At 55.0% G+C, this 26,256-nt stretch overlaps 4 protein-coding genes across 13 annotated transcripts in view; 2 read left to right on the forward strand and 2 right to left on the reverse strand.

Moving 5' to 3' along the window:
* Positions 1 to 4,942, reverse strand: part of STAG1 (STAG1 cohesin complex component) — a 167,983-nt gene extending 163,041 nt beyond the window's left edge. Inside the window, exon 1 of the mRNA XM_063407865.1 lies at positions 4,812 to 4,942. The gene's annotated coding sequence lies outside the window, so the exon portion shown is untranslated. The remainder of the gene's footprint in view (positions 1 to 4,811) is intronic.
* A 654-nt stretch (positions 4,943 to 5,596) lies between these two features.
* SLC35G2 (solute carrier family 35 member G2) lies at positions 5,597 to 12,689 on the forward strand. 5 transcript variants are annotated; one of them, XM_063407877.1, is made up of 4 exons: positions 5,615 to 5,737; positions 7,878 to 8,482; positions 9,679 to 9,753; positions 10,464 to 12,689. In XM_063407877.1, the coding sequence occupies exon 4, from the start codon at positions 10,486 to 10,488 to the stop codon at positions 11,713 to 11,715; it is 1,230 nt and encodes a 409-aa protein (XP_063263947.1). In that variant the 5' UTR covers positions 5,615 to 5,737; positions 7,878 to 8,482; positions 9,679 to 9,753; positions 10,464 to 10,485; the 3' UTR covers positions 11,716 to 12,689. The 5 variants fall into 5 exon arrangements, with proteins under 5 accessions (XP_063263946.1, XP_063263947.1, XP_063263944.1 ...); XM_063407875.1 differs by having other exon boundaries at positions 5,676 to 5,814; XM_063407876.1 differs by lacking the exon at positions 7,878 to 8,482 and having other exon boundaries at positions 5,597 to 5,737.
* Positions 12,690 to 12,795: 106 nt separating this feature from the next.
* Positions 12,796 to 18,253, reverse strand: SCLY (selenocysteine lyase). 6 transcript variants are annotated; one of them, XM_063407869.1, is made up of 14 exons: positions 18,122 to 18,253; positions 17,454 to 17,548; positions 17,272 to 17,384; positions 17,083 to 17,183; positions 16,789 to 16,945; positions 16,379 to 16,533; positions 16,108 to 16,272; positions 15,661 to 15,767; positions 15,293 to 15,329; positions 14,872 to 14,955; positions 14,618 to 14,720; positions 14,387 to 14,462; positions 13,543 to 13,733; positions 12,796 to 13,037 (listed from the first exon to the last, which is right to left on the reverse strand). In XM_063407869.1, exons 2-14 carry the CDS (start codon positions 17,501 to 17,503, stop codon positions 12,973 to 12,975), a joined length of 1,404 nt encoding a protein of 467 aa, XP_063263939.1. In that variant the 5' UTR covers positions 17,504 to 17,548; positions 18,122 to 18,253; the 3' UTR covers positions 12,796 to 12,972. The 6 variants fall into 6 exon arrangements, with proteins under 6 accessions (XP_063263939.1, XP_063263941.1, XP_063263940.1 ...); XM_063407871.1 differs by lacking the exon at positions 18,122 to 18,253 and adding an exon at positions 17,806 to 17,844; XM_063407870.1 differs by lacking the exon at positions 18,122 to 18,253 and adding an exon at positions 17,663 to 17,723.
* LOC134555866 (uncharacterized) lies at positions 18,188 to 22,391 on the forward strand. Its single transcript, XM_063407879.1, has 2 exons — positions 18,188 to 18,327; positions 18,949 to 22,391. Exon 2 carries the CDS (start codon positions 18,982 to 18,984, stop codon positions 19,828 to 19,830), a length of 849 nt encoding a protein of 282 aa, XP_063263949.1. The 5' UTR covers positions 18,188 to 18,327; positions 18,949 to 18,981; the 3' UTR covers positions 19,831 to 22,391.
* The last annotated feature ends 3,865 nt before the right edge of the window (positions 22,392 to 26,256 follow it).

The raw sequence follows: 26,256 nt of genomic DNA on the forward strand, positions 1-26,256 counted from the left end.
CAATTCCACTGGCAGCAACCAGCCCATGTGGTCTTAATGAACAGATCTAGAAATTAACAATGCAAAACTGGCACATCGAGCATGCATTTAAGGTGGAATTCATCACCCAGTCCCAAATGAAGTTTCATTTTCCACTTATAAACACAAACATGTTGGTATCTTCCAGGGCCTTGGGGATTCTAACCCTAAAAGGAGAGAGACAAACCCTCATGTGGGGAAGAGCAAACAGATACTCAGCTTGTTGCTTGTTTTTGGTTTCAAAAGACACCTCCACATGGTATGCCTTAGTATGTAGAAATGTATCCAAGATTAATTGTTTTTATTATTTTATTATAGAAAAGTAGTTGACATCTAGCAACATTTCTGACACACAGGATAATCCCTAACTCTACAAAGAAGTATCTTTTTCCTATGAGCTGAACAATCTGTCAGTGCTGTTTTCACTCAGCTAATCTGGCAATATAATACAAGCCCTGCTATTTGTAGAGTTACAGAATATAAACTCACAAGATTTATTTACAGAATAAATCACATATCTGCTGCTGAAACCTTGCACAGCAAGGAACACAGTTGGCTGGATGTCCCTCATGCTGCTTTCTAGTAAAACATTACTTTTGGGAATCACCTGAAACAACCTGCCCTTCCGCTGGAGAGGGACAGGCTTACCAATTCCACCTCCTGCTCCTAATTCTGAAACAAATGATTAATAACTGTGTGACTGGAGCTCACAACACACTCCCACATGCAGCTCTCATGTGTGATAGTGCTGGCAGCCGTGGCTGGGAGCCTGTCCCACCGTGCCACGGGCAGGTCAGGCAGCGCGTGCTGCCAGTGCTGCCAGCCCTGGGCACAGACAGCAGCACCCACCAAAGCCAGGGGCCTGAGGGCATGAAAAGCCCTGAATCTGCACTACTTGTGCTTCAGAAGGAATTACCTATGTTTATAAACAGGCGTTTTCTCCCCAGATATTCCAAAATTAAGGCAGAGTTACCAAATTTACCAAGTTCATGTCATACCTACAGTTCAGAACAGGACACAGGTGACACTTTGGGCCCTGGTGGATCTCTTGTCTGAGGCATCCTGCTATCTCAAGCACACCATTATTATTAAAAAGCATTTTTCAAACTACAGAATGCCTGCAGGGATACAAACAAGGCAACGTGGCAAAGCCAGGAGCACAGTTCCTTCAAACCACGGGGAGAGCACCCAAGTTCCTGGGTGTTCTCTCATTGATACACAAAGTGCCAAGTGCTGCAACCACTGCCTACAGTCAGACTATCAACAGGACACGTCAGAAATTAAATTAGCAAATCGCTACAGAATCAAAACTAAGAACAAGATTCCCTCTGCAGTTCCTTCCCTTCAGCTCTTTCAGCAAGCTGAAGGTGAGGTCTGCCTTCAAAAAAAAAAAATCAGTGTACCTTCACAAAACAACACTTATTTTTTAAAGTGTATTTTCAGATACACTTTTCAAGTGTATCTTGATACATTTTCAGATACACTTGAAAAGTTGCAAGAGGTCATAGTAACACTCTCTAAACCACATCTTTTCTAAGGGAACAAAGAAATAGGTTTCTGTGTTCTGATCACATACTGAACAGCCAAATCAACAAAACTACATCAGCATGGAAAAGCAAAATACTGCATATCCCTGGATGCCCAGGGTAGAAAAAACAAAACAATTATCTGCTCATGAACTCAAACTTTGTAGGATTTCCCTTTCTTCTCCAAGAACAAAACCCAACTCTACTGCTCTCTGGTTTTAGCCAAATGAGCAGACACAGTGGCACTGCAAGCAGGAAATGACAATCTGCAACTGGAGTTTCAGAGCTCCACTGATAAATGAGAGTGACTCCAAGTAAATCCCCAAAACTTTAAAGAAAGCAGGAAGTATCTTGCAGATGTGGGCTGGCATTTCAAGTCCTGAAGTCAATACAGCAGATTTAGATAAGGCACTTCCTTATCTTGGCACCAGATCCAGCATCGCCTTCTGGGTTTGACTCCGAGCACCAGAAGCCAGAGTCTCATCCCAAAACTCCGAGGTGCAGCACACAGAGATCCCAGAGGGGCCAATCACCCATTCAGCACTGCTGCATGTGAATTCTGGCTTTAACACTCCTGCACAACTTCAGCAGAGTTTGCCTCTTTCAGTAAGTCTTGTGGTAGCTACAGGTCTGGTACTTTGGAATCTCAGCAGGGTGTGAGAGCTTTTGTGCATGTTACCAGAAAACAAACCACAATATTACCATAAAGGCATGTTGTCATCCCAGTAAAAGGACTCTTTGTAGAAAGTCATCACCATTCAGCATTTCTCTCACTGCATCCTTACACTTTCACGGACACACTTGCCTACTAAAATGTTATTTAAACTCCAGCATTTAGCCAACTTCTACCAGAACATGTCTTTAGGAAAGGGAAAAAATGAGTGATTCCACAGTCACCAGCACAAACCTGAGGTGCATTTTGTTCTTTCAAATGAAAAATATCCACTTGCTGAGTTTCTGACTACTCCAAGGAAATTTTGTTAATGCATCCAAAGATGAGCTATGATATCTTTCATAAATATCTTCTCAACTCTCATTGAGAGGTGCACTGCAGTTGCAGAAGAAGCCACACGTGAGCCTGCACTGCCTGAAGGACAGGCTGTGGACAGGGACAGGAGCTGGCAAGCTCAGAGAGCCCAGTCACACAGCTCCAGCAGCAGGGGCTCAGCTGCCCTCACAACTTTGGACCACAGCATACTGGGCAGGGACATTTAGCCAGAAATGCTGTCCCTCAGTGAACTAGCCAGCTCCAGCACTTTGGAAATGTTAGGAAGCACCAGAGGCTGTGGACTGCAGTCCTCCAGCTGCAGGGGCTGTAGATGGATGAAGTGCTCTGAACCTCCAGAACTGGCACTAACTGTTCACCCAGCTTCAGAAAGCTTCACTCCCACTACCCACTCTCACTGGTGTCAATCCATGTGTCCAGCAGCAGCAGCAACACAGAATTTCAACTGCACACTCTCTGTTGAGCAGCCAGTAAAAATTACATCCTCTCAGATTAATCACAATCCTGAAGTCAGCCCCCCTGCTCCTGCTCACAGGGAAATCCTGCTGCATCACGGGTTAGTGTGTCATTTCAAAACCCTCTGCACCCCTACGTGTATTTTCTCAGGCTTTCCAACAAAAAGTCATCAGTTGAGTCAGAAAGAAAAAAAACCCCAAAGAAATAGAGAACAAACTGTTTTCTAATAACTGGTTTCCAACTCTGTAATAGGATGAACTTCTTCACATGGTCAGAACACCTTTTGACAAACAACCTGCACGCTGCCTTGTGAACCAGTGATTTCCTCATGGGTGGATGGGTTACACCGTACAGACACTCAACAAATAACTAGGCAAGACCAAACTGCTTTGGATCCAAAGAATCAGCACTGATCCTTCTCTCACACCACTCCTTTTTCACCAGCATAATAACATGAGGAAGTTACTGAACCCAGACATTAATGTCACCCATCCCACCAAACACAGGACACAGTTTAAGAACAGTTGCATCGGTGGTTGGACCTGGAGAACATTTTTCATTCCTCAACAACCTCAAAAATAGATGCTATCACTAATCTAACTCTGGGCAGCTACAAGATTGTGTGAAATGTAACTGAAATAATCAATACTTACAAAGCAGCTCAATTCAGTTTAATTAAACTCACACTGTCTTCCCAGAAACTAAGTTTTTTGACACTGGTATTGGCAGTCATGTCCCTTTAAGCCGCTCCATGGATACTACAACTATTTTCTTTCTCCCAAGTCACGCTTCCTCCCAGCCACTGCTCACACTCCCTGTTCCATCCCAGGAACACAGGGAGAGCAGAGTGCGGCTTCCACCGCTTCCCAGGATGGGCCAGGTACCCAGTGACCAGCACCGAAGCCTTCCACTGCTCCAAGCACAACCTTTGCTGTGTTTGAGCCCGACAGCGCAGGACCGCAGCCTGGTTTTGTGCCTGTCCCCCTCTCCCAGCATCGGCCAGAGGGCATTGCCTGCACTCGGCTGCTCTGGGAGCCGTGGATCCCCAGGTCCCGGCCGCGGTCCCGCCACCCCCGGGGCTCAGCGCGCTGCTTCTCCCATTAAAGCCCGGGGCAGCCCCACGACTGCGTGACACGGTTCTGTCCCCCGGGCCAGCCCCGGGGCCACCGCACTGGAAACTCGGGGATGAGCAACAGGAGCGCCGGGCGAGGGTCCCCGGCCCCGGGGCTGCACCCCGGCCTGGCCCCCCTGGATTGCGGCCAGGCGCTCGGGCCGCCCGGGCGCTCCGGTGGGCCGGGCCGGGCCAAAGGCGGGTCGGGCCGCCCACCGGCTCCCGGAACTTTCCCTCCTCCGCCGCCGCCCGGGGCCGGCCGGAGGCCGCCGCCACCGAGCCCCGCGCGGCGGAAGCGCCACCCCCGCTCCGCCCGAGCATCCCCCGCCGCCCCCGCGGGCCCGCCGCGGCCGCCGCCACCCGGAGCGGGGCGCAGGCCCGGCGGCGGGGGAGGCCGGCCCGGCTCGGCCCCGCGCCCCCGGCAAAGCCCCGGCGGGGACAATGAGATGGCGGCGAAGAGCGCCGCGCCCGGGGGACCCGTTGCTCCGGCAGGAGCCGCCCCGCCCCGCGCCGCCTCCTCTTCCCTCCCCTCCCCTTCTCCTCTCTCCTCGCACGGGCAGCGCCCGCTCCCGGCCCGGCCGCCGCGGAGACCGAGCGAGCGAGCGAGCGGCCCCGGCCCCGCTGCCCCCGCCCCTCGCGCCTCCATCTTGGATCGGCGCCTCCCGCGCGCTCCCTCCCCGCGCGCCGCGCTCACCTCGGGCCGCGCCGCGGCGGCGCCCCGGGAGCGCCCCGGGAGCGCTGCGGGAGCGGCGGCGGCGCGCGGGGTCCGGCGGGCGCGGGCCGGGGCCGGGGCGGCGGCGCTGGCGGGGCCCGCGCGGGGCTCAGCGGGGCCGCGATCCTAAACCGCCACCTGGCGGCATTTCCGACCCGCCACGGCGCAGCCGCCCCGCGCGCCGGGCGCGCAGCGCCCCCTGCCGCCCGCGCCGCCGCACCGCGCGCGCCCGGCCCCGCGCCGCCGCGCCGCGCGAGAGGAAGGGGCGGGAACGGCGGGAAGCGGCCCCGCCCCGGCGCGCGCGGCACGCGGGAAAACGTCTTTCGCGCGGAAATGGCCGCGCGTGCGCCGCGTGCCCACAAACACCGCCCGGGGGGGCCACTGTCGCGACAGAGCCGGCGGGGACACGGGCACCGGCGGAGGGGGCGTCTGTCGCGACAGAGAGGGGGCGGGGCATAGCCCCGGGCCCCTTGAAGCGGCGAGGACAGGGACACGGGCGAGGGAAAGGGGGTCGTGATTGTCGCGACAGAGCAGGGGCGAGGGCCCGGCGGGTCCTTCCCAACCCGCGGCGGTGCCCGGGCGGGCGCGCCAGGGCGGTGGCAGTGATGTGTGTGGGGCCGAGCGGGGCCGGCGCTCTGCGCCATGGCGGGGGCGGGCGCGGAGGGCGCGGCACGGAGCGGACCGAGCCCGGGCAGCCACCGCCCTCCTGCCCGGAGGGGCTCTCCTGGAGCCGCGGCCGGGGTTCCCATGGAGACGAGTGCCCTCTTATCGGCGACAGCTGCCATCGCGATTGGTGCCGCCCTCCTGCAGCGCTCCCGAGCTCGGCTGCTTTGCGGGTCCGCTCCTGCACAGCCCGCACGCACCGCTGCCTGCTGGCGCTGCAGATTGCTGCGAGAGGATCCCGAGCAGTGAGTGAGGTGTCTCTAATCTCGATCTGTCATCTGCTGCCATAGACCGAAGGCGCCGTGTCGTGCTTCACCCCATTGTAATGTACCTCTTAAAACCTTTCTTGCATATAACTGAGCTGTTTTCCTGGTTTCCTGTGCTGTAGGGAACTATATTTCAGAGTTAAAGTATCCTCTGTTCTTTCCCCCGTGCATGGAATTGCTATCTGAAGGGGTTTGTTCGGATAAGGGGTTTTGGAATGGGAAGTTTGCAGGCGCTTCTCCCAAAATCCCTTAAAGCAAGTGCTGCTGCTGCAGAGGTAGGAGCTGCAGCAGGCAACAGGCATGAGTGGAGAAATTTGAAAAGAGAATTTTTTCATGGAAACGGCTGCAAATAGAACCCGCATTCAGCAAGAGAATAGAGAAAGCAAGGGGAATTAAAGGTGTATCCCATCAAATGAGATTGCTTCAGTGAGCTAAACAAATAGAGGTTGTGTTTTGGGTAGCAAAATACTATAAGGGATGTACTGACAACTCACGGGACTTTAGTGTAGGGTTTATCTTTGTATTCAGTGAAGGTTGTACTGGCTCTTCAGGCAGTGCTGCTGGACGTGACTCAATTAATTTGAAGACATGGGATAGTGGTTTGTTGGTTTGTGTATAATGTTTGTTCTTGTGCTTAAGTGCTAAAAACTCTTTTCATGTAAGTGCTCCTTCATTTTCTTAAATACCTTTTGCTATTCATTAAATTTTAATAAAGACTTGAGTTTCTTGGAATGTATTTTTAATCAAATTGATTTATGTCAATGTGGCTAAAAAGATAAAGGTACTTATGCACCACATGAGTGTAGATCCCTTGGCGTGTGCAGTTGCCTGAAGTATGAAGCACCTAAGAATTTCCATGTGGTTTAGAAGACTTTAGGAGATTTTCCTGCACCTGATAAGGAATCAAAAGAAAAGCCCTTATGCTGAGAAGTCAGTGCACACATGTGCTTTGTGAAGGTGGCACGAGTTCAGTCAATTCCGTGGATTTCCAGGGTGGGTGGGTCTTTCCTTTGTGTGATATTAGAAAGAATTGTCAGTCTGTAGTTATCCTGTAGAGACTGCTCGCAGCCCTCTGGTAATTTCAGCCTGATCTGGTCAGGATTGAGGATTTTCCACAGAAGAGGCAAAGGAGCATTCCTGTGGGGCCTTTCAGAGCACAGGGGTAGCTGACTTGTTCTCAGCTGCATATCTGTGGCTGGATTTGCCCTGTCTGTGAGTCTTTTGTATTAATACTTAAGTAACCTGACTGATTTTAACCAATCTGGCAGAAGATGAGAATATTTTTTGTGAGTTTATTCAAGATTGCTGGTTAGAATCAGGAGACCTCAAAGCCTTCATTCCTTCAGGCACAGAGGAGAGTTCAGGCTCCCACTCCCAGCAGTCAGGGGACAGATAATCACCTATTTCTACCTGGCTAACCAGCACTTGCAGTGGTTGAGGGAAGGAAGGAGGGGAGTATTCAATGTTTTTCTTTTAAAAGAAATCATGGTTTGTATTCTATCAAAGATCTGTGCCATTTATTTCATCTACAGTGATTATTTGTTCTCCCAGGGGAAATCAGTGTTCACACTTTGCAGTCAGTGATTTCAGTGAGCTGGTAATTTAAATGGGTGTCCCAAGCTGAAGTTGGAATGTTTGTTTTGTTATAAAGCTTGACAGTTTTACACACTGTTTCATCTTCAGCCTTGTATTAAACTTGATTCGAAATCAACTAGTGTTTTTAACAGAAAATGCAAATAAGCCATGTTAAGTTTCCAGGTATGAAGGGAAAATAAAAACTTCATGTCATCTCCACAAAAGGCATGGGCAGAAAGGGAAGTGGCAAGTTGTCTGTATGGGCTGTGCTAATTTCTGTCTATTTTAAATTTGTCTCAGGGACACACATAATGGATCTGGGATATGCCCTAATCCTGGTCTCTATGGAAAATCTCACTGGTTAAGAAAAGCAAGGTCACCGAAGACTACAAACAAATATACTGTGGGAGGGTTGGCAGCACATTTGTCATACACTCAGTATTTAGCTGGGAAAATGAAAATTTGCATTAAGCATATTTATTTTTTTTCCTTTATTACTTCCCATCTCCTGCCTTTCCCACGTGCTTGCCCTTCCCTTTTCCAGGCTGGCAGGTGCTGCGTTCCCAGCTGAGCAGTCCAGAGGGAGCAGCTCGGTGCAGAACTGCCATTTTAGCCACACGCTCAGCAGCTATTGTTTTCCTCCAGAGAGATCCTGAAAGCATCGCACAGGTCCCGTGCCACATTCGCGACTGTTCTCTTGAATTTGCAACTATTTGTTGAAAGAAAATGTAACTGAAGCCAGGAAACAAGAAAGTTACCGAGCTATGCTCGTGGTAACAAATGAGCTATTTTGGTTTTCTTTTCAGAAACAGTTGCACCTTTTACTCAGCTGTTTCTTTACGAAATGAATGAGTTTACCCAGTGGTCTACTGTCAATCTAATAATAATTCCTGTTGCCGCCCACTTTTGTCTTCTTTTTCTGCCACTTTTTTATTTTTATTTTTATTCACCATCCAGTATGTTGTGCCTTAAAGCAAGGAAGTCTTCATTTTTTTTTAAAGCTGCAAGGCAAAACTGGATTGTAACACAATGAAAATGCTAGGTAGGAAAAACTGTGCAGGTGAAAACCACTGCCTTCCTGGGCTCACTCGGTGCGGTTTGCATTTGCATGTTAAAAGACTCGGAAAGAAGGAAAAGTGAAGGTAGCAGGTGAGCCTGGGGCAGATTTCTGGCGGGTGTTGGTAAATGTTGATGTGTTGTTTGAAGTGCCGCTGGCACAGCTGATACCCAGCTCTGTTTACTCTCCCTGGCGTTCATCTGCTCGTTCTCAAGTTCCTCGCCGAGTAAGCTGCCATGGACACCCTGGAATACTCCTCACCATGCAGGGAGTGCTCTGGCCCTGGGTGTGCAGCAGAAAAACGTGAACAGCAGTGCTGGGCAAGGCCTCCTGAGACACAGGGGGGACCCGGGAGGGTCCTCAGCCCCTGGTGCTTGTGCAGGTCCAGACCGGTGCTGTGCTGCTGCTTCCTCCGGATCTGGTGCCCGCCCGTGTCCCCACTCCCGTTCATCGCTACGAGGAGCAGGGACTCGGCTCCAGCTCATCTGGGGTGTAGCAGGGGTTAAGGAACACTCAGCCTGTGAGGGAAAAGGCAGATTGTCCCATTCTCATGGAAATTAATTTGCCAGAGACACGGGCAGTGCTCGGCTGTCACAGATCACAGGCACAGAAAATGCCGAGGCTGAACCTGGCTGCGGTATTTTTAGAGTTTCTGTGAGGAACTATTGCCCGCACTTCACCACTGCCTTTAGACCCGTGCTCTCCCTGACAGTCTGCTGTCCTGCCGTTCATCCATTGTCCAGCAGCTGGGCTCTTACACCGCCAGGACCCCCAGGAACGCTGCGGTCCTCCCTGGGGACAAGGACTGTCTGTACCCATCCCGCGGTGCCACCGTGGAGGCCAAGCTGCTGCTGCTGCTGCTGCTGCTGCTGCTGCGCTGCTGCTGTGCTGCTGCTGCGCTGCTGCTGCTGTGCTGCTGCTGTGCTGCTGCTGGCGGAGCACGGCTCCGGGAGGGGTGGAACTCCGGGAGGGGAGGATGGGTCCTCCTGGGCTCCCTCTCCTCTGCAGCCTTTAGGGCAGCACAGCAGGCATGGGAGGGTGCAATGGCCATTCCATGCTGTCGAGCTGTAGGAACCTTATGCTCACAAGCCACCACTTGTTCTTTGGCTCCGTTCCCTCAGTAATTCTGGGAGATGGCTGAGGAGTGTTTTTGACAGGATGCCACTGATTCCTTTCTCTCCATCTAGAGTGGTTTGGGGTTTGAGCCTCCCTTGGGTTTTACTTTCTGTGCTGAGATGGTTGGAACCTTCCCTGCTGGTACCTGAGAGCAGCTCTTGTTTCTGTCTAGATAGCTCATCAAAGATGTAGATGATGAAGAGGAGTTTTCCCCCCTCTGCCTTGGGATCGAATGTCTCTGTCACAGGTAAGCTCTGCACAGGTTTTATTTGCTGGGATGAAAAGAAGGCAGGGAAGGTTTCATTGCTCCTGCTGCCTCTTCACTGGGAAGGCTCTGCAGAGATGGTGTGAAAAGCCATTTCCATGACATACCCCTGCCTTAATTAAACTGCCCCACCCCGCAGGAATCACAGACAGTGTTGGTGTAGTGGAAAATGCCCCTTCACGAGGAGACAGAAGGGTTTAGCACTGTCACAATTGTGTTCAAAGAGGTGTTGTTATCCACATGCAAACTGCTGACTTGCCCGGGGGTGCTCCCTATTTCTCTGTGTTACTCTCTGTCATCTCCTCCGGACAAGTTTTTCCTGTAATCTTGTAACACTGGCAAGCCATTAACAATAACGCATAATCACATGGTAAAAAGCTTAGCGAGAGAACTTATTAGAATGTACTAGAATTCATTATGTATACCATACATAATGACAAAATATGTTATTTTCCAAAATTAGTGACTAAAGTGAAGTGCCATGGTTGACTTTTAAGGAGATCCAAATGGCCCTCAAAGCCATCAAAGGTATTTAGCAGTAACTCAGTGGAAAATTAAACCAAACCAAGAACAGGCTACTAGAACTTGGATTTGGTTGATAAAAATAGCTTGTAAACACTAAAAGCACTTACATCCTAATGAGTCTCTCACTATTCATTAAATAACAGTGTATCTCCATTGTTTTTCTCAAGACCAGGGCATTTCTCTAAGGAAATGGATATGTCTACCCAAAAATACCCGGTCAAAAAGCGAGTGAAAATTCATCCCAACACAGTAACAGTGAAATACACTTCTCATTATCCCCAGCCAGGAGAAGAGGGATGTGAGGATGTTAATGAAGATACTGGAGTATTTATGGAGGATAATCCTAAGAGAAGACTACTGAATGATGGGAAAAAGCGAGAAAAGACTTTTTTTGGTACAATAGACACTAAGCCAGCACAACTGCCAAAACCTGATGAGGCTGGACAATCCCAGCACTTTCCTGAAGGAAGCGTACTGCAGTCCAGGAAAACATGGGCAGTCCTGTTTGGGTCTGCCGTGGCTCACGGCTGCGTGGCTCTGATCACCAGATTAATTTCTGACCGTTCCAAAGTGCCATCTCTGGAGCTGATTTTCATCCGCTCGGTGCTGCAGGTGCTGTCCCTCACTGCTGTGTGCTACCACCACGAGCCTCCCTTCGGCCCCAAAGGCTACAGGCTCCGGCTGTTCCTCTATGGGGTCTGCAATGTCATCTCCATCACCTGTGCCTACACCTCCTTCTCCATAGTGTCCCCCAGCAATGGGACCATCATGTGGAGGGCCACCACCACGGTGTTCAGTGCCATTCTGGCTTTTTTACTCATCGATGAAGGAATGGCTTACATAGACATAGTCACTGTCATTGGCAGCGTGTTCGGCGTTTGTCTGGTCATGATCCCCAACATTGTTAAGGAGGAGAACTCTGTGCTGAGCACCTGGAAGGAAGCTTTTGGCTATACCATGACTGTCATGGCTGGTCTGACCACTGCCCTCTCCATGATAGTCTACAGGTCCATCAAAGACAACATCAGCATGTGGACAGCGCTGTTCACTTTCAGCTGGACAGGAACAGTGTGGGGAGCATCCACCATGTTCCTGCTCCAAGAGCCAATTGTCCCACTGGATGGGGAAACCTGGAGCTACCTCCTTGCCATCTGCCTGTGCTCCACTGCAGCCTTCCTGGGGGTCTACTATGCCCTGGGCAAGTTTCACCCCACTCTGGTGAGCACCGTGCAGCACCTGGAGATCGTCATTGCCATGGTCCTGCAGCTTCTTGTGCTGCACAGCTTCCCAGGCACTTGTGATCTGGTCGGGGCAGTGCTTATTTTGGTGAGTGTTTTTTTCCTTGCCTATTATAAGCTCTCCTGGAAGGAATTAAGAAGGCAAGATTATCAGGAGATTGTGGATTTGTCCATTAAATGAATGTCAGTTTTCAATGTCTGACTCTGGCTGTGACCACGTGGAAGTGACTCCTTTCAACTCCTGTGTCTGAGTGTAGTGGCCAGGCCCTCTCTCGACCATTTCTCTTCTCAGCTGATGTAGCAAAGTTGGCATTTCCAGTCTCCTGTGCCAGGTGGGTTTGTTCTGCTGCACACAACCATTCTGTCATACCCAAAAGAGCAGCACGCAGGGTGCAGAGCCAGCACAGGCTGGCCCACTGAAATGCAGGCCAAGCTCTTCTTGACCTTCTCTGGATAAAGCAATACAGAGGGACTCAAAAGTGACTCTCACTCATGTATGCTGTGGTACTAAGAAGATCAGCAGCAAAACCATTAAAACAGTCAACCCAACTTGTCATTTCCTCTATACTGCTTCTTAAGCTTTGGCTGTCATATTCTAAATGGAGCAATGCTAAATTTCTGTGGCTAAAACTTGCATTTCCTGTGCGTATAAAGAAGTCAGTAAAGCTTTTTGTGCTTTGTGGCTAAATTTATGGCTGAAGCAACACAGGAAGCCCAGATGTCCTGTGGGGGAAAGTGAGCCCCAAAAGCTGAATCTCCAGTGGTATCACAGCTGTGACAGGTCCCCAGGAGCAGTAAGGTCCAGGGCAGATTAAAGATCTAACAGACCAAACTCCCTTCTATGGAACCATTTTTTCTAAAGGAGGTTTTGACTATTATCAAAAGGGAGGGGGGAAATGGAGAAATAGAAGAATGCATTTGAGATTGAGGTGTGAGCAGCATGGTAATACTGACCAGCCTGGCAAGATCAGTGACTGTCAGTCAGGGTGCTTGGGTCCTAAACTCCTAGTAAGACATCAGATTCACCAAGAGCCCCAGGGCTTTATGAGCCTAAATAGTATTCTTGGCCATTCTAATGTGTGGCTGTAAAGAGAAAGGCCAGCATTTGTGTCCATGGGCTCTGTGCCAACCAGGCCCTGCAGGCACCTCCCACTCCAGCTGCCTGTGCCTCTGTTCTGTGGCATGAGTGTTTTCTGAGGGAAAAGGCATCACTCAGATGGCTCCAACCAGTCCAGCTTCCCCCACAGAAAATACATTTAACTTGTGAAAAGAAGCAGCAATTACTTTTATTCCTATGAATACCCAGGGAGATCAAATTCCCTGACATCAGCCAGCCCAGCTGGAAATGCTCCTGATCCGTGTGATGTTTCTGTCCTCCAGTATTGGTGATGCCAGAGACCCCCTAGGCCACGCAGGGTTCCCTCAGGTGCTGGCACAGTCACAGCTGCCCCGACAACTGTTTCATTGAGGAGCAGGTGGAGCTGGCAACAGGAGCTCTGCCCCCTGTAGGGAGGACAGAAGAAAAGGAGAGCAGGTAAAGCAAAGCAGTGTTGGGAAAGCTCTGCCCAGCCAGTAATCCCTTTGACAGTTTAGGGCAGAGTAGTTCTCAGCCCAGAATCCTGCTGTGCTTCTATCAACTCCTCATTTCACTCTGGGGCAGGTGCTCTTTCCTCCTCTGGCTGCTCAGGCAGCAGGAAAGCTTCCTTTGTGGAAAGCAACCAGGTCATGAGGCTCCTTCTTCCATGGCTTCCGTGCCTGTCCCTCTGTAGGGACTCGAGCCCTGAGGCTCAGCTGGCTCATGCCAACACATGCATGTGCAGGCACCCAGCTGGGTACATCTGGCAAGCCAGACTGGACAGCAGGACTCCCCAAAAGCCTCCACTGTGCAGTGAGGCTGAGTCCTGGGCAAGCCCTGACACTGCCCCAGCCCCAAAGCAGCCAAGCCCCCTCCTCAGAACTTCCCCCAGGCTGGCACAGCAGCTCGCACCCAGGGGCCCACCCCAAGAACCTGAGTGGTGTCCAGGGAGCAGTTCAGGGCTCTGTGGGGCCTGGTGCCGCTCCAGCTGCTCCACAGCCTGCAGGAGGTCCTGCACAGCCCTGTCCACATCTGCCCGCGTGGTGCCACGCCCCACACTCAGCCGCAGCGCGTTCTGTGCCACCTCCGGGGGAATCCCGCAGCTCAGCAGCACTGGGGACGGCCTGGAACACAGCCAGAAGGAGCAGGTTGGACTCCAAGGCGGAGGAAGCCCCACACATCAGCAGGAGCCTCACTGAGCCACAGGAGGAACCACATCTGCAGATACACTCCAGGGCACCTGTCCCCTGCACAGCCCCGTTTGCTCTCCAGGGGCACCCAATCCCACTGGGCTTGTTGCCCTATGGGGGTTCTGGCTCTTCTAAGAAGAAACTGTTCCATGTCCCCGTGGGTTGGCAGCTCTGCCACATCCCCAGGGCATTGCTCTAGACCAGGCCAAAAGCACCCACTGTCCCCGTATCACCTAAAGGAGCCATCTGAAGACCCAAGCAGGGCTGGAGCAGGTGAGCCAGGCACACACAGACACAAGGCAAGCTCTCTTCTGGTAGTGCCAGGAGTTCGAAAGTACTTCCCAGCTCAGCTGGATCGCAAAATTTGGGAGGGACAAACTCCTTCCAGGCAGTAACCAAGTGTTCCAGCTGTGTCTCCTGCAATAATCCCCTCCACAGCCCTTCAGCCCTCTGGAAAGCTCTGTACCCTCTTGGATCCAGGTGATGCTGCCCAAGCCACCCACTGTCCCTTTCCCGGTCCTGTTTCCATCCCTCCCAACCCGCTGTCCTCTGGGAAGACTCAGGGGCTGGAAAAGCTGTCTGCTCACCGATCCCCCTGCTCAGAGTGGCAGGCAGCACCAACACTGGCGAGCAGCACCTTGCAGTGAGCCAGCACCCTTCGTCCTGCAGCACAAGCAACACGAGAACAGCTCTCCCAGTGCCAAGGCTCTCTGCAGGGGCTGCTCCTGCCTCACCTCCCGCCTGAGCCACAGGTGCTGTGAGGGGCAGGTGCTTGGCTCTGTGTAACCATCACGGGACAGCAGTAGGACAAGAGCTACCTTGAAGGCCTGGGCCCAGGATGGAGAAGTTACAGGTGTTGCAGAGTTGCTTGGAGCCCTTAAAGTGACTGTTGAAGCGAATCCTCTGCTTCCCAAAGGAGGCCTGGAGAAATCAGAGCGCTGTGAATGTCTCTAGGTTTTCAAGCAGCTCTGTCTTTATGAGGGGATGAGCAGGGGCACAGGGATACACCCACCCTGCTCCAGACCCCACATCCAGCAGCCTGAGACTGTGGGAAGGGACCAGATGTGCTCACCTCCAGCGTGGCCTCCAGGTAATCCCGGACATCCCGCATATGAGCCTCGTAGGCCTCCCAGTTCTTGCTCACTAACTCTGCAGCCTGAAAACACACAGACAGGCTCCACCAGTGACCCTCGGACACCTCCCTCTGTGTGTGGTCCCCGGGGTGTGAGCCCAGCCTGGAACAGCCTCTGTAGTGCCAAGTCCCCTGTGCCCCCTCTCAGTGCCCTGTGCCATGAGCTGGGTGACTCGCAGGGCTGCAAACCCACAGCAAGTGCCCCAAAGCACCTCCTTTGACTGGCACCAGAAAGCCCCATCACCTTTCCCGGTTCACCCTCCCTCCCACATCCCCAGTTTGTCCCTTCTGATGACCAGGAAGCACAGGGGCTGTCTCTGTGCTGGGTCTGCACCACTCACCCCTGACCATCCCAACTGACCTGGCCAAGGCCGGCAATCATTGGGGTGTTCTCAGTGCTGCAAGGGAACAGGGACCAGTGAGTTATTTCTCCAGACCAGAAACACAACCTTGAGACACAGACATTCCCTCATGGGACCTCTCATGGCTGGCAGGGGCTCCTGGACACCTCTCTGAGGTGGCTGAGGAGGCAGTTCCACCCTGAGGTTACACCCTTGGCAAAGCCTGAGCTCCAGGGAGTTTCTATGCACAGATCCATCTCCCTGCCGTGCTGGGCTGCTTGCTCCAGGGCTGGCGGGTGACACAGCTGCCAGCTCAGCTCAGACAAGGCAGCCCATGTGCCTGGCCACGAGCCAGAGGCCCAGCTCTGCAGGTGAGCTGCCCCCTTACCCTGGCCGGAAGCTCCTCTCCTGTCCCCCTCCGAAGAGCATGGGGTGCAGCGGGGTGCCGGTGCCGGGGCTGCGCGTGTACAGCGCTCCGATCCGTGGGCCGTGGAACTGTGGGGACAGCCAGGTGACCCTGGGGACACTGACAGCATCAACAGTCCTGGCAGTGCTTCCTGCCCTCCTGCCCAAATCTGAGTGCCCTCCAGTGCTGGCCCCTGCCCATCGCACAGGCACAAGCTGCTGCAGAGCTGCTCCCCATCCTGTCTGCTGGCCCCCAGCCCAGGCAGGTTTCACAGGAGCAAAGTCTGTCTGCAGAGCACCACCCAGCAGGAGAACTTTGGCCACTGTGAAGTACCAAGCTGTGTGGGACACTCAAAGTCCCCCTGGCACCCCAGCAGAGATGTCACACAGGGTGACCAGCAGCTGAGGCACACGAGCAGGGCCACCACACCTTATGTCCAACGATGGTCAGGTAGTCCACGCCCAGCTCCTGCACATCCACACGGCCCTTGCCAATCATCTGTGCTGCATCCGTGTGCACCAGGATCCTGGGCAGACCCTCCGCTGCTCTGCGCTGGTTGAGGGCACGGACGCGCTGGCTCAGCTCTGCGACGGGCTGCGGGCAGGGACCAGGGGCTGCATCCCAGGACCTTCTGCTCCCCTCCATCAATGCCTCCTTGCGAGGGTACCTCCACCCCGTCCCCCTCACTGCCCACACTCACCATGATGACCCCGGTCTCGTTATTGGCCAGCATGAGGGAGACCAGGCAGGTGTTTGGCCGGATGGCGGCCAGGACATCGTCCACCTCTGCCTGCCCACTCCGTGGGGATACAGGCACAAAGGTGGCTTCTGCAGGCCAGGAGACAAGCCCTGAGGCTGGCTGGGTAGGCTGTGAGCGCTCAGGGCTGCCTGTGCCCCCCTGGGCAGGGCAGGAGTGTGTGGGCAGTGGGAGCACAGGCAGAGAGCAGACACATCCAGCTTGGGGGAACACGAGCAACCACAGGAAAATGGTGCCCTTCTCCAGGGGGAGATAGTGGAACATCACAGAGCATGCAGGATCCTGCCCTCCTCCAGAAACACCAGCCAAGACAAGTCCCCCATTCAAACTCCATCTGTGCCTGTGCCACTCACCTGCCAGGCCCTCCCTCCCCAGCTGCTCCAGCGGCAGGCGGATGGAGTCATGCTCCACAGCCGATGTCACAATGTGTGGTGTGCCCTGGCTGTCCCCTGTCCCACGTTGGCTCTCATGGAAGTGCCTGCAGGCAGTGTGGATGACCATGTTGTTTGCCTGAAGGAAAGAAGCAGAGAGAAAATGGAGGCTCAGAAGGAGCACAGCACCCTTCACCCCCACCCTCCTCAACGCTGCTTGCTGGAGAGGGGGTGGCGGGCAGAGATTCCCAGGAAGGAGGTTTCCCTTGCTCCCACCTCCGTGCCCCCTGAGGTGAAGACAATGTCCTCCGGGCGGCCTCCGAGCATCCTCGCCAGGCTCTCCCGTGCGCTGCTGATGAGCTCCTTCGCCTTGCTGCCTGCAGGACCAGATGTAGCAGCTCCCGCGGGCTCCTGTCACCACGGGGCCCGGCCCGAGGAAGCAACACTGCCCATCCTGGTCCCTACCTGCGGGGTGGGAGCTGCTGGGGTTGCCCCAGGCCTGGCACATGGCATCCCACACGGCCTGGGCCACCTCGGGAGCCAGCGGGGTGGTGGCGTTGTAGTCCAGGTAGACCCTCCTGCAGGGGCAGGGGCACATAAGGGGCGCTGGGGGCACAGGGGGAAGCATGGGCAGGGCAGGGCCTCACCCCTCCAATGAGCCACACTGCGCTTCCACCAGCTCTGTCCCCGCGCCCATCACTGCTGTCACAGTCACTGTCACCGTCTCGCTGCCGTCACCAACCTGCCATGGCGGGTTACAGACATGTGGCTGCCCATGGGCACCGGGCACCTGCCCTGGCTGGGGCACCACAACCACCCATCGCCCTCCCGCCTGCCCCACGGCCATGGCACCCACCAATCAGCTCCCCGCTGCCTGCCCCACAGCACGGCCCCACCAATCAGCTCCCTGCTGCCTGCCCCACAGCCACGGCCCCACCAATCAGCTCCCTGCCGCCTGCCCCACAGCCACTGCCCCACCAATCAGCTCCCTCTACTTGCCCCACAGCCACTGTCCCACCAATCAGCTCTCCGCTGCCTGCCCCACAGCCACGGCCCCACCAATCAGCTCCCCGCTGCCTGCCCCACAGCCACGGCCCCACCAATCAGCTCACTGGCTGCTGCCCCCCTCACGGCACTGACCAATCAGCTGGCCCGTAGTAAGGGCCCTCGTCACCCCGCTGCCCCGGCCGCGCCGCCCAATCCGCTGCCGCTGTCCCTACTGGCCGGGCCCCGCGGGCGCAGAGGGCTCCCGTTGGTCCCCGCGCGAGCCCCCGTCCCCCTCTCCGCCCCCCCCGTCGCGGCGGGTGTCACTCACTCGCTGCTCACGCGCGGCGCGAGGCGGAATGGGCGTGGTTGGCGAGGCGGTGCGCTTCCGGCGCGCGCGGGTGGGCGGTACTTCCGGGACGGACGCAAGGCCAGGGAGCGGCGGCGCTTCCCCTCGCCAAGATGGCGGCGGCAGCGTCGGTGCGGTTCCCGTGGCGCGCCCCGCGCAGGCTCCGCGCTGCGCTCCGCGCGATGGCGGTGAGCGCCGGGCGGGGGGCGCCGGGCAAACAGCGACGACCTCCGCGCGGGGCTGGGGCGGGCGGGGCGCGGGGCCCGCCGCGCCGTGACTCAGCGCCGCACGGCGGAGGCGGCGCCGCGTGCCGGCCGGTGCGGGGCCGAGGCGGCGGGAGCCGCCCGGGGATGCGGCCGAGGCGGCCGTGCCTCGTGGCTGTGTGCCCCGGGCGGGCCGCGGCGGCGCGGGCCGTGCCCTGGCCGCGCTCCGGGCGGGGGGAGCGGGCGGCTCGGGCGCTGTCGCGGGGTCAGGCGGGCGGAGCCGCGGGCAGGGCACGGCCGGGCCGGCGCGGCGGCCCCGGCGGGCGCGCCTGGCCGTTATTGATAAGGCGAAGTGCAAAACTCAATTAAAGCCGAATTCCCGCACGCAGACGCGCCGTATTAGGCTGTGGGAGCCGCTCCGAGGAGCGATAGGCTCGCGGAGCAGTGGCTGACATGGGCTGGGCTAACGCGGCCGTCCAACAGCGGCGGAGCGCCGCAAAGCCCCGCGTCCCATTGGCCTCGGCACGGCTTACATCGGCTTGTTTCTGCTGCGTGGAAAAAACTGCCTCGTTTGACACACTCCTCTGTTTTCCTCCCGTCTTTCAGGTTATGTCGTAACCACAGAACTACGGAGCAGTGATGGAATCACTGGACACCGAGGTGAGGGCACGGAAGACCCTGGGGACTGTGGAATACGTGGAGTCTTCGGGCTTTGCGCAGGGCGTGCTGCCCACCAAGAAGGATGTGGTGCAGAACATGCTGTACCTGCTGCAGCCCAAGAGGGCCGGCCAGGCCCAGCGCTCCAAGGAGGACGCGGCGCAGCTGCTGGCAGAGCACCTGCAGGAACACTGGCTGGTGTGCAACCTGCACACCATCGCCACGCAGAACATAAAGAAACTCATCCTCAAAATGTATGAGGAATTCACCCGATTGTACCAGACCAGGAAGCAGAGACAGAACCAGGCCTTTTCCGAGCGAGCTGACAGGTTCAACGAGAGTTCAGAGAAGCTCTTTGACGTGTTTTGTGCAGACACGCAGATGAGGGATAAACTGGAGGAGTACAGTGGGATAAAAATGACCAGCATCGAGTGGAAGTTTCTGGAAGATCAGAGGAACGAGAGAAAAATGTACTATGAAGATTTCACAGAGAAGCAGGAGCTGAAGATGATGGAGAGAAGGCAGAAGATCCAGTGTCTGGAGCACTTCCGGAAGCTTGCCAGAGAAGAGAAGGAGGGCAGCAAGGCGAAGGAGGTGAAGTACAAGGGCGAGGAGCAGTCGGATGAGGGCACGAGCGTGGAGGAGCTGTACCCTGCGGAGGAGGAGAACGGCGGTGCCCCGGCCTTCTCGCTGCGGGGCCGGCGCAAGCGCCGCTGCACCGCGGCCGCCAGCGGCGCTGACCTGCCCCTGGAGGGCGAGCACATACGGATGAGCATCCGCAGGGTCAGGCCTGGCTTCTATGAGACTGTGGAAAAGGTGAAGAACTGCTAGCGCCCGCCGCAGAGAGCGGGCAGAGCTGCTGGAGTACGAGGTGGCAATGCACACGATAGGCAAGTTTGAAATCCCACCATCCATTGGAAGCGATTGTTGTAGATCCTCAAGCCAGAGCACAGGAACATGCTGCCTCCAGGGAAGAGGGCTGGGATGATGACAATGGCAGCAAGGACTAAACCACATGGATTTGGAAGGATGAGCTGTCAGCAGCCAGCGATGCCAAGGCTCAAATGCAGCGGATGATCCAAGGTTACGTAGCACATAAGCCTCTTCTTCCAAGGTCCTGTCTGCATCTGTGGGGTTTGGAAGTCTCTCAATATTTCTGAGCCAGTGGTGGCCTAACGGCGTGAATCAGGACTCGGATTTACTGCAGGGTGATAACTTGGACTTGTTGCTAACAGCAAATCCGTGTGCTGAAGAGCCCTGGCTGCAGTGGGGGTGAAAGGTGCTTGGCCTCTTCCTGCGGGAGCTGGCGTTTCTGCCAGGAAGGAAGTGGGTTTGCAGCGTGTCACCAGCCCCGGAGAGGCACGCTGTGCTTTTGGAAAGGGACTGCTCTCCTGCCTGGGGAGCGGGCAGAGAGCAGGAGACAGTGGAGTGCTTTGGCTGTTAAAGCATTGGTGATTCTGAATGTTTTATTCTAGATTCTATTTTACCAACGTTTCCTTGATCAGGATAAACCTTCCCGTAACTGGATGAGTTTTATCATGAAGTCCCTAATATAGGATCTGGGGTGTGAATCCTAAACGAAGTGGTAATGTTTTATTTTTGGGGGGAGGGGGTTAACATAGGAGAAAATGCAAATTGCATTATTTAGTTTTAAGAGGAGAGTAATTTTATAAGCTGTTATACTGCCTTTTTAGGACATAGGGAAGAAAAAGCCTTCCCAGGTGTAGCTGTGGTGTTCACAGCAGCAGGCACCCAGATCTGGGCTTGCTCTTCCACCCCCGAGGTGGTGCAGACGAGCGGGGGGAGATGGTAGCTTTCCACCCGGAGGTTGTTTGAACAAAGCATGACCCTCTTGCCCACGTACATCCTGAGCAGTGACGTATCTGTGACTTTTTTAGTTAAGAGTTGCTTTACTGGTTTTTAAAGGTGAGAGACTTGAACTTCCAGTGAAACCCAGTGCTGGAGATCTCTCTGGTGAGATGTCCAAATCTTGCCAGACCACACTGAAAATGGAAAACCCCCAAGTCTCTATTTGTCCACAAAAGATCCGTGGTAGAAAGAGCGCAAACTTGCCTGGTTTTAAAATTTACCTTCCAGTGTGAATGTTGGTTTCCCCACTCCAGTATCTCAGCTTCTCCCTGTTTCCTCTCCGTCCTGCACATCATTTACTGACGTTAACTCGTGCTCTTTCATTCTTTGGCTTTTGCTCCCTTTAACAATAAATGCATGTACGAATAATTTTGACAGTTCATTTACTTTTGATTAATCAGTCCTTGGACTGCTTTGAAGTCCTATGCCAAAGGAGGAATGAAACGCAGAGCAGCTGCTGGTCCCTGGGACACAGCGTCTCCAGGGTCACCTGGCACGGGTCTGTCGGGCCGTGAGCTGCGTGTCCCTGCTCAGGGACCCTGCTCCTTACTGCCACGGCCCTTGCTCTGTGTCTCTGACAAGCTCTTCATGGTAAGTTGCTCCAAAGTATTTAGTGCCCGCTGCGTGCTCCGCACCACTCGTAGTTTTACAGGTTTGGCAGCAGCACCCTTGAGCCTCGGCTGCCTGAGGCTTCGCAGCCTCCCTCCATCTCCTCTCTGACATGCTTCACTGACCTCCCCATGCAAATTATGTCACGTTTAAACTATTTGCCTTCCAGCCCGGAGGTGCTGGATTGAGCCTCTCACTGGGTCTCTACACCAGCAGCTCTGTTTCAGCAGGGAATATAGCCAAGCTCAGACCTCGCCAAAGTAGGAGATTTTTAATAACTGCTGTAAGCCCCCTTTTTATTACAGATATAGCTGACATGTGTGTAAAGCAAATCCGTCGGGGTTGGCTTGGATACGGAACACAGCTGTATAGCGCTTTATGATTTTCAGGGATTCAGGGAATTTAAGGTTGTCAAATTTGACTTCCTGTCTACCACAGGGAATTACATTTCATTCAGAAGCCCCACACTCAGCCTGCTGGTCTCAGCTGAACTGACGGGTCTGACAGAAAGTCAAGCCACAGGTGTCAGCAATCTGCTGTCTTGCTAGTTACCTACTTAGTGATTAGTCACCTTCACTGTTTCAAAAAAAGGCAGGAAAAATCTGACCAACTTCTAGGCTGTGATTCTTTTCATGACATCCTGTACAGGCTGAGCAGAGTTTATCACATTGAAATCATTTTTGGGTTTTTTTAACTCGGTTTGACTGTGGATAGAGCCAAAGCCTGGCTCTGTTTCTGCTGCAACAGGGGGAAAATTTCTAAATCATGTATTCTGATATTCTGATTACTCTTTTTGGGACCATGGTGCCTTTTTAATCAGGACAGTAAATCTTGTCCCAGGATTCTGTACTTTTGTACGTTAACAGTTGTTGACTTTCCTTTTTGGTGTGTCCCAAATAAATTAATATAACATACCTCTGGGCTTTTGTTTCTTCTTTCTGAAGGGGGAGGAAAGAGGAAACTGAAGCTAAAGTAAATCCTCTCTGCTTCAGCTCTCCTTCCCAGGCCCTTGCAGGAGCAGCTGGGATGCATGCAGGTGGAGCTGCTCCTGTCCAGACTGTGGGACCGTGGTAGGGAAGCTGCAAGAAATGGGAATCTGGCACAGGGGCCCACAGGGAGCCCTTTTTCTCAGAGATGCTGGAGTCTGGAGCAGCTGAAGGTAAGGGGAGAGGAATAAAATGTCTGCACGTGGTGGCAGTGTTTCATGGGGACTCTGAGTGTGCCTCAGGCACGGTGGGATTGACATCAGAGACAAAGGTGGGGGGACTCCCTGCCTTCCTGATGTGATCCCGTGCATGAGTGTTCCACTGCTCCCTGTTGACTCCGGACTGGTTCAGGGATGTTGAGATGAGTGAGGCTCTGAGACACAGCAGTGGTTTGCACCACAGGACTTCAGCAAGGAAGGGAAATTGGAAAGGAGGAAATGCTGAAAGGGGCGTGTTTGCATCAATGGCTTTTGTCTACATCAATGGCTTTTGCAGGAGGGAACTGAGGTGCATCCCAGGGGCTACAAATACTTTTGCTGGATGCTGAGTCACTGATTTTACTGGGTATTTGGGGAGGAACATTGTCAACCTTTGCCCTTGAGTCCTGGTTTGTGCAGGGAGAGCAGCAGAAAGGAGAGGTCATCCTGAAAGCCCTGCACCCCAGCCTGGGGCCCTGGCAGCCAGGCAGGGCACATGCAAGCCCCAGGCAGAAGCTGCCTTTTTGCAGCCCTTACAAGTTCCTTCGAGCTGCCCAGGCCGGCTGTGAGTGAGGTTGTACAGAAACACCTGCCTGATTTCCCAGCATGGACATGCCTCTTCACGTGGCCACTGCTCTGCCTCCCGTCCCTCTCAGAAAGGAAAAGAACACAAAAAAAACCAACCCAAAATGCAAATCACGGCACTACTGAGTAGGCTGGGTGTGGAAAACAATGTCTGTGACTCAGCACAGAAAGAGTCACAGAGCTGGAATTTAAAACAAGTCCAAGCCCAGCACTGTGGGCATACGGCTCATGCAGTGTTGGGCAGTGCCTCCCCAGGAGGGAGCTGGATGGGCAGGGGGAAGTGCCAGAGCCTTGTCCTAGACCAGCTGTGCCTTGTCCTAGACCAGCTTAATACAGGGTGACAGTGACAAATTGTAGCACTGCAGGTGGATACTGGGGAAAACAGTGTTTCTGGGAAGAGTGGAGCAGACTTGTGAGGCTGAGTCACAACTGTGCTCATGCTCAGTGCCTGTGGCCAGGCTCAGGCAGAGCTCCAGGAGGGGAGAAGGACCTCCTGTGGCACCTGACATTCACACTTTTTCCCCTGAGAGGATGCGTGGCACAGGTGGTGGTGAAGCTGTGCCCACCCTGGCAGAGCTGGGCACAGAAATCCTAATGTGGGGGCACAGGAACCCAGCATGACACCTGCCCAACCCTCATCCTATGGCTCTCAGTGCCTCCACAGGAAAAATCCCCCTGAATGCTAAAAGGAGCTGCAGGGCGAGCCTTTCCACGGGCAACCATGTTAATTTATTAACCAGATTTATTAACACGTGCAAGGGTATTTCCTGCTCTCACCAAGGGTGTTGTCTTGTTATTTTTCCCGAGTTTCTTGACGGCAGCTGCTTCCTCCTGACCCAGCTTTGGAGCCAGCAGATACTGCTCTGGTCTTTTAAGACGTAGCAAAGAAAGTTCCTCCCTGTACCCCCCTGTGCTGCCCAGCAACATCCCCTCTTGCACCACACTCCGGTCTTGCTCAGGCTGGAGTTTGCCCTGTGGCCTGGGCACAGCTGTGCACAGCCTCAGCACCCCTGGCAGAGCCTGCCGGGCAGCCCAGACACACCTCCAGAGGGAGGGAGGCTAGGAATTGATCCTGGGGAAATCCAAATGGCTGGGAGTTGGGTAGGAGCTGTTCACCTTTCTCTTTCCCAGCTGCCTGGTACAGAGCAGGCAGGCCCCCAGACTTTTCTATGCCAGATGCTTTCAAGGAGCCAGCTTCCCCCTGGCTCCAAGCTTTCTTCAGCTCCATATGCTCAGTTTTGGGAAGTGGGTATTGACAGAGCTGTGGGCTACACCTGCCCAGGTATTCCCTGGGCACACTCGTGGCACTGCCATGGCTCTGGCAAGACATTTGTCTGTTCAGCATCCTCAGTTGTACTCCTGCACACCTTTTGTGGAGTTTCTTTGTGTCAGTGCTTCCTACTGGCCCACAGAAGCTGCCCACAACCTCAGACCAGTTGGCTTAATTGGCCCAGGCTCCAGCAGCATTTTATACCCTTTTGCAGGCCAATGTGCACCAAAATCACTCAGGTCTTGGCTCCTCTGTCTCTGGAATGCATTCATTATGTGTGCACCCAGACAGTTCCTCCTGCAGTACCCTGTGTTTCTATCTTGAGACATACCACACTGTCCATGAGAGATGCTGGGAAGGGAAGTGGGGACTGTGGGGGAGGACACGCTCAAAGGCACCCACACGCTCTTTTGTTGCTGTCACAGCCCCAGCTGTTGGGCTCTTACTTCCCACGTGCTCCTGCAGCCGAGTTTCAGGATGAGACAAGCAGGTCTTGCGGAAAGTCCAGAAATTTTGGGAGACGCCTGGGTGATGACAGATATGAGAGAGGCGGGAGGCCCTCGCCAGGACCGCAGTGACCCCCTCTTGCTGGCCACCCCGGGGGGTCCCCGCGGGCTGGGTGTCCTTCCCCAGCGGCACAGCGACCCCACGCTGGCTGCTGCCGCCCGGAGCTGGGAGGTGCCTGACCTCAAGCCCTGTCTTCAGGCGCGGGGAGAAGGGTTCAGGTTACAGCTTCGTACAGAAATGAGTCGGGCTGCAGGAGTCCAATGAGGTTTGTGGTGCTGCGGCCAAGGTGTATTAAAGGGGAGTGCACGGGCTCCGGCGGTGTCCCCGGGCATGGCGGGGCCGGGCAGCGACGGGGACCTGCGGCGCCTGCTGAAGCTGCACCGCACCGAGATCGCCATGGCAGTGGATGACGTCTTCCCACTGCTGCACGGCCTGGCTGACCACGACGTCGTCCCTGACCACATCTTCAAGGTGAGGGTGCGGAGCAGGACAGGACGGTCACGCCGTGGGGGCTGGGGCCGGAGGACCGGAGGGCAGCCCGTGGGCCGTGGTGTGCCTGGCAGGAGACGCTGAGCCGGACGGAGCGGGAGGGCTCCCACCGCGCCTTCCACGCGCTGCTCTCCTGGCTGCTGGGCCGCGACGCTGCCGCCGTGCGCGACTTCTGGGCCGTGCTCTTCAAGGACTACAATCTGGAGCGGTACTCCCGCCTCCGGCCTCTCCGCGGCGCCTTCCCCAGAGGTAGTAGGTGGTCAGGTGGGCCTGGCAACCCCGGGGGCTGATGGTGGGCAGGGTGACACCCAGGGTGCTGGTGCCTGTCCCAGTCCCTGTTCTTGCAGAGGTGGAGCTGGGGCGGCAGCGCCGTGGAAGGCGTCTCTCTCCGAGCCCCACAGCCCCGGCCCCACACAGACCCCAAGGCAAGAGGAAAGCCCCTGAGGAGCGGGACAGGGCCCGGGCAGCACAGCCTGCTCCACGGCACAGCGCCAGTCCTGGTACGGAGACCCAGAGCAGGATGGAGACGGGGCAGCGTGCTGCCCCCGAGGTACTGTGGGGTGCTGTGTGCCCTGATGCCCATCCTCACAATGCTGCAGGGCCCCTGGTGAAGGCGAAGACCGCGAAGAAGCCGGAGGGCACAGATATGCCCCGCACCTCTCGTGCCAGCGGTGAGTGCCAAAACCCCCAGGGCAGCCTCTGCCTGTGCGCCCTGTTTGCTCACAGCCTGGGCAGGCGGCTGCCC

This window comes from Prinia subflava, chromosome 11, assembly GCF_021018805.1.
Source record: "Prinia subflava isolate CZ2003 ecotype Zambia chromosome 11, Cam_Psub_1.2, whole genome shotgun sequence".
NCBI classification, from domain to species: domain Eukaryota; kingdom Metazoa; phylum Chordata; class Aves; order Passeriformes; family Cisticolidae; genus Prinia; species Prinia subflava.

Coding starts and splice junctions, on each gene's coding strand:
- SLC35G2 (XM_063407876.1), top strand. CDS start 10,486: ATGGATATGTCTACCCAAAAATACCCGGTCAAAAAGCGAGTGAAAATT.
- SCLY (XM_063407867.1), bottom strand. CDS start 17,653: ATGGCCGTGGGGCAGGCGGGAGGGCGATGGGTGGTTGTGGTGCCCCAG. Junction 16,273..16,378: donor ACGAGACCGGGGTCATCATG/GTGAGTGTGGGC, acceptor CCCTGCCCGCAG/CCCGTCGCAGAGCTGAGCCA. Junction 15,768..16,107: donor TGACCATCGTTGGACATAAG/GTGTGGTGGCCC, acceptor CTGTCCCCACAG/TTCCACGGCCCACGGATCGG.
- LOC134555866 (XM_063407879.1), top strand. CDS start 18,982: ATGGAATCACTGGACACCGAGGTGAGGGCACGGAAGACCCTGGGGACT.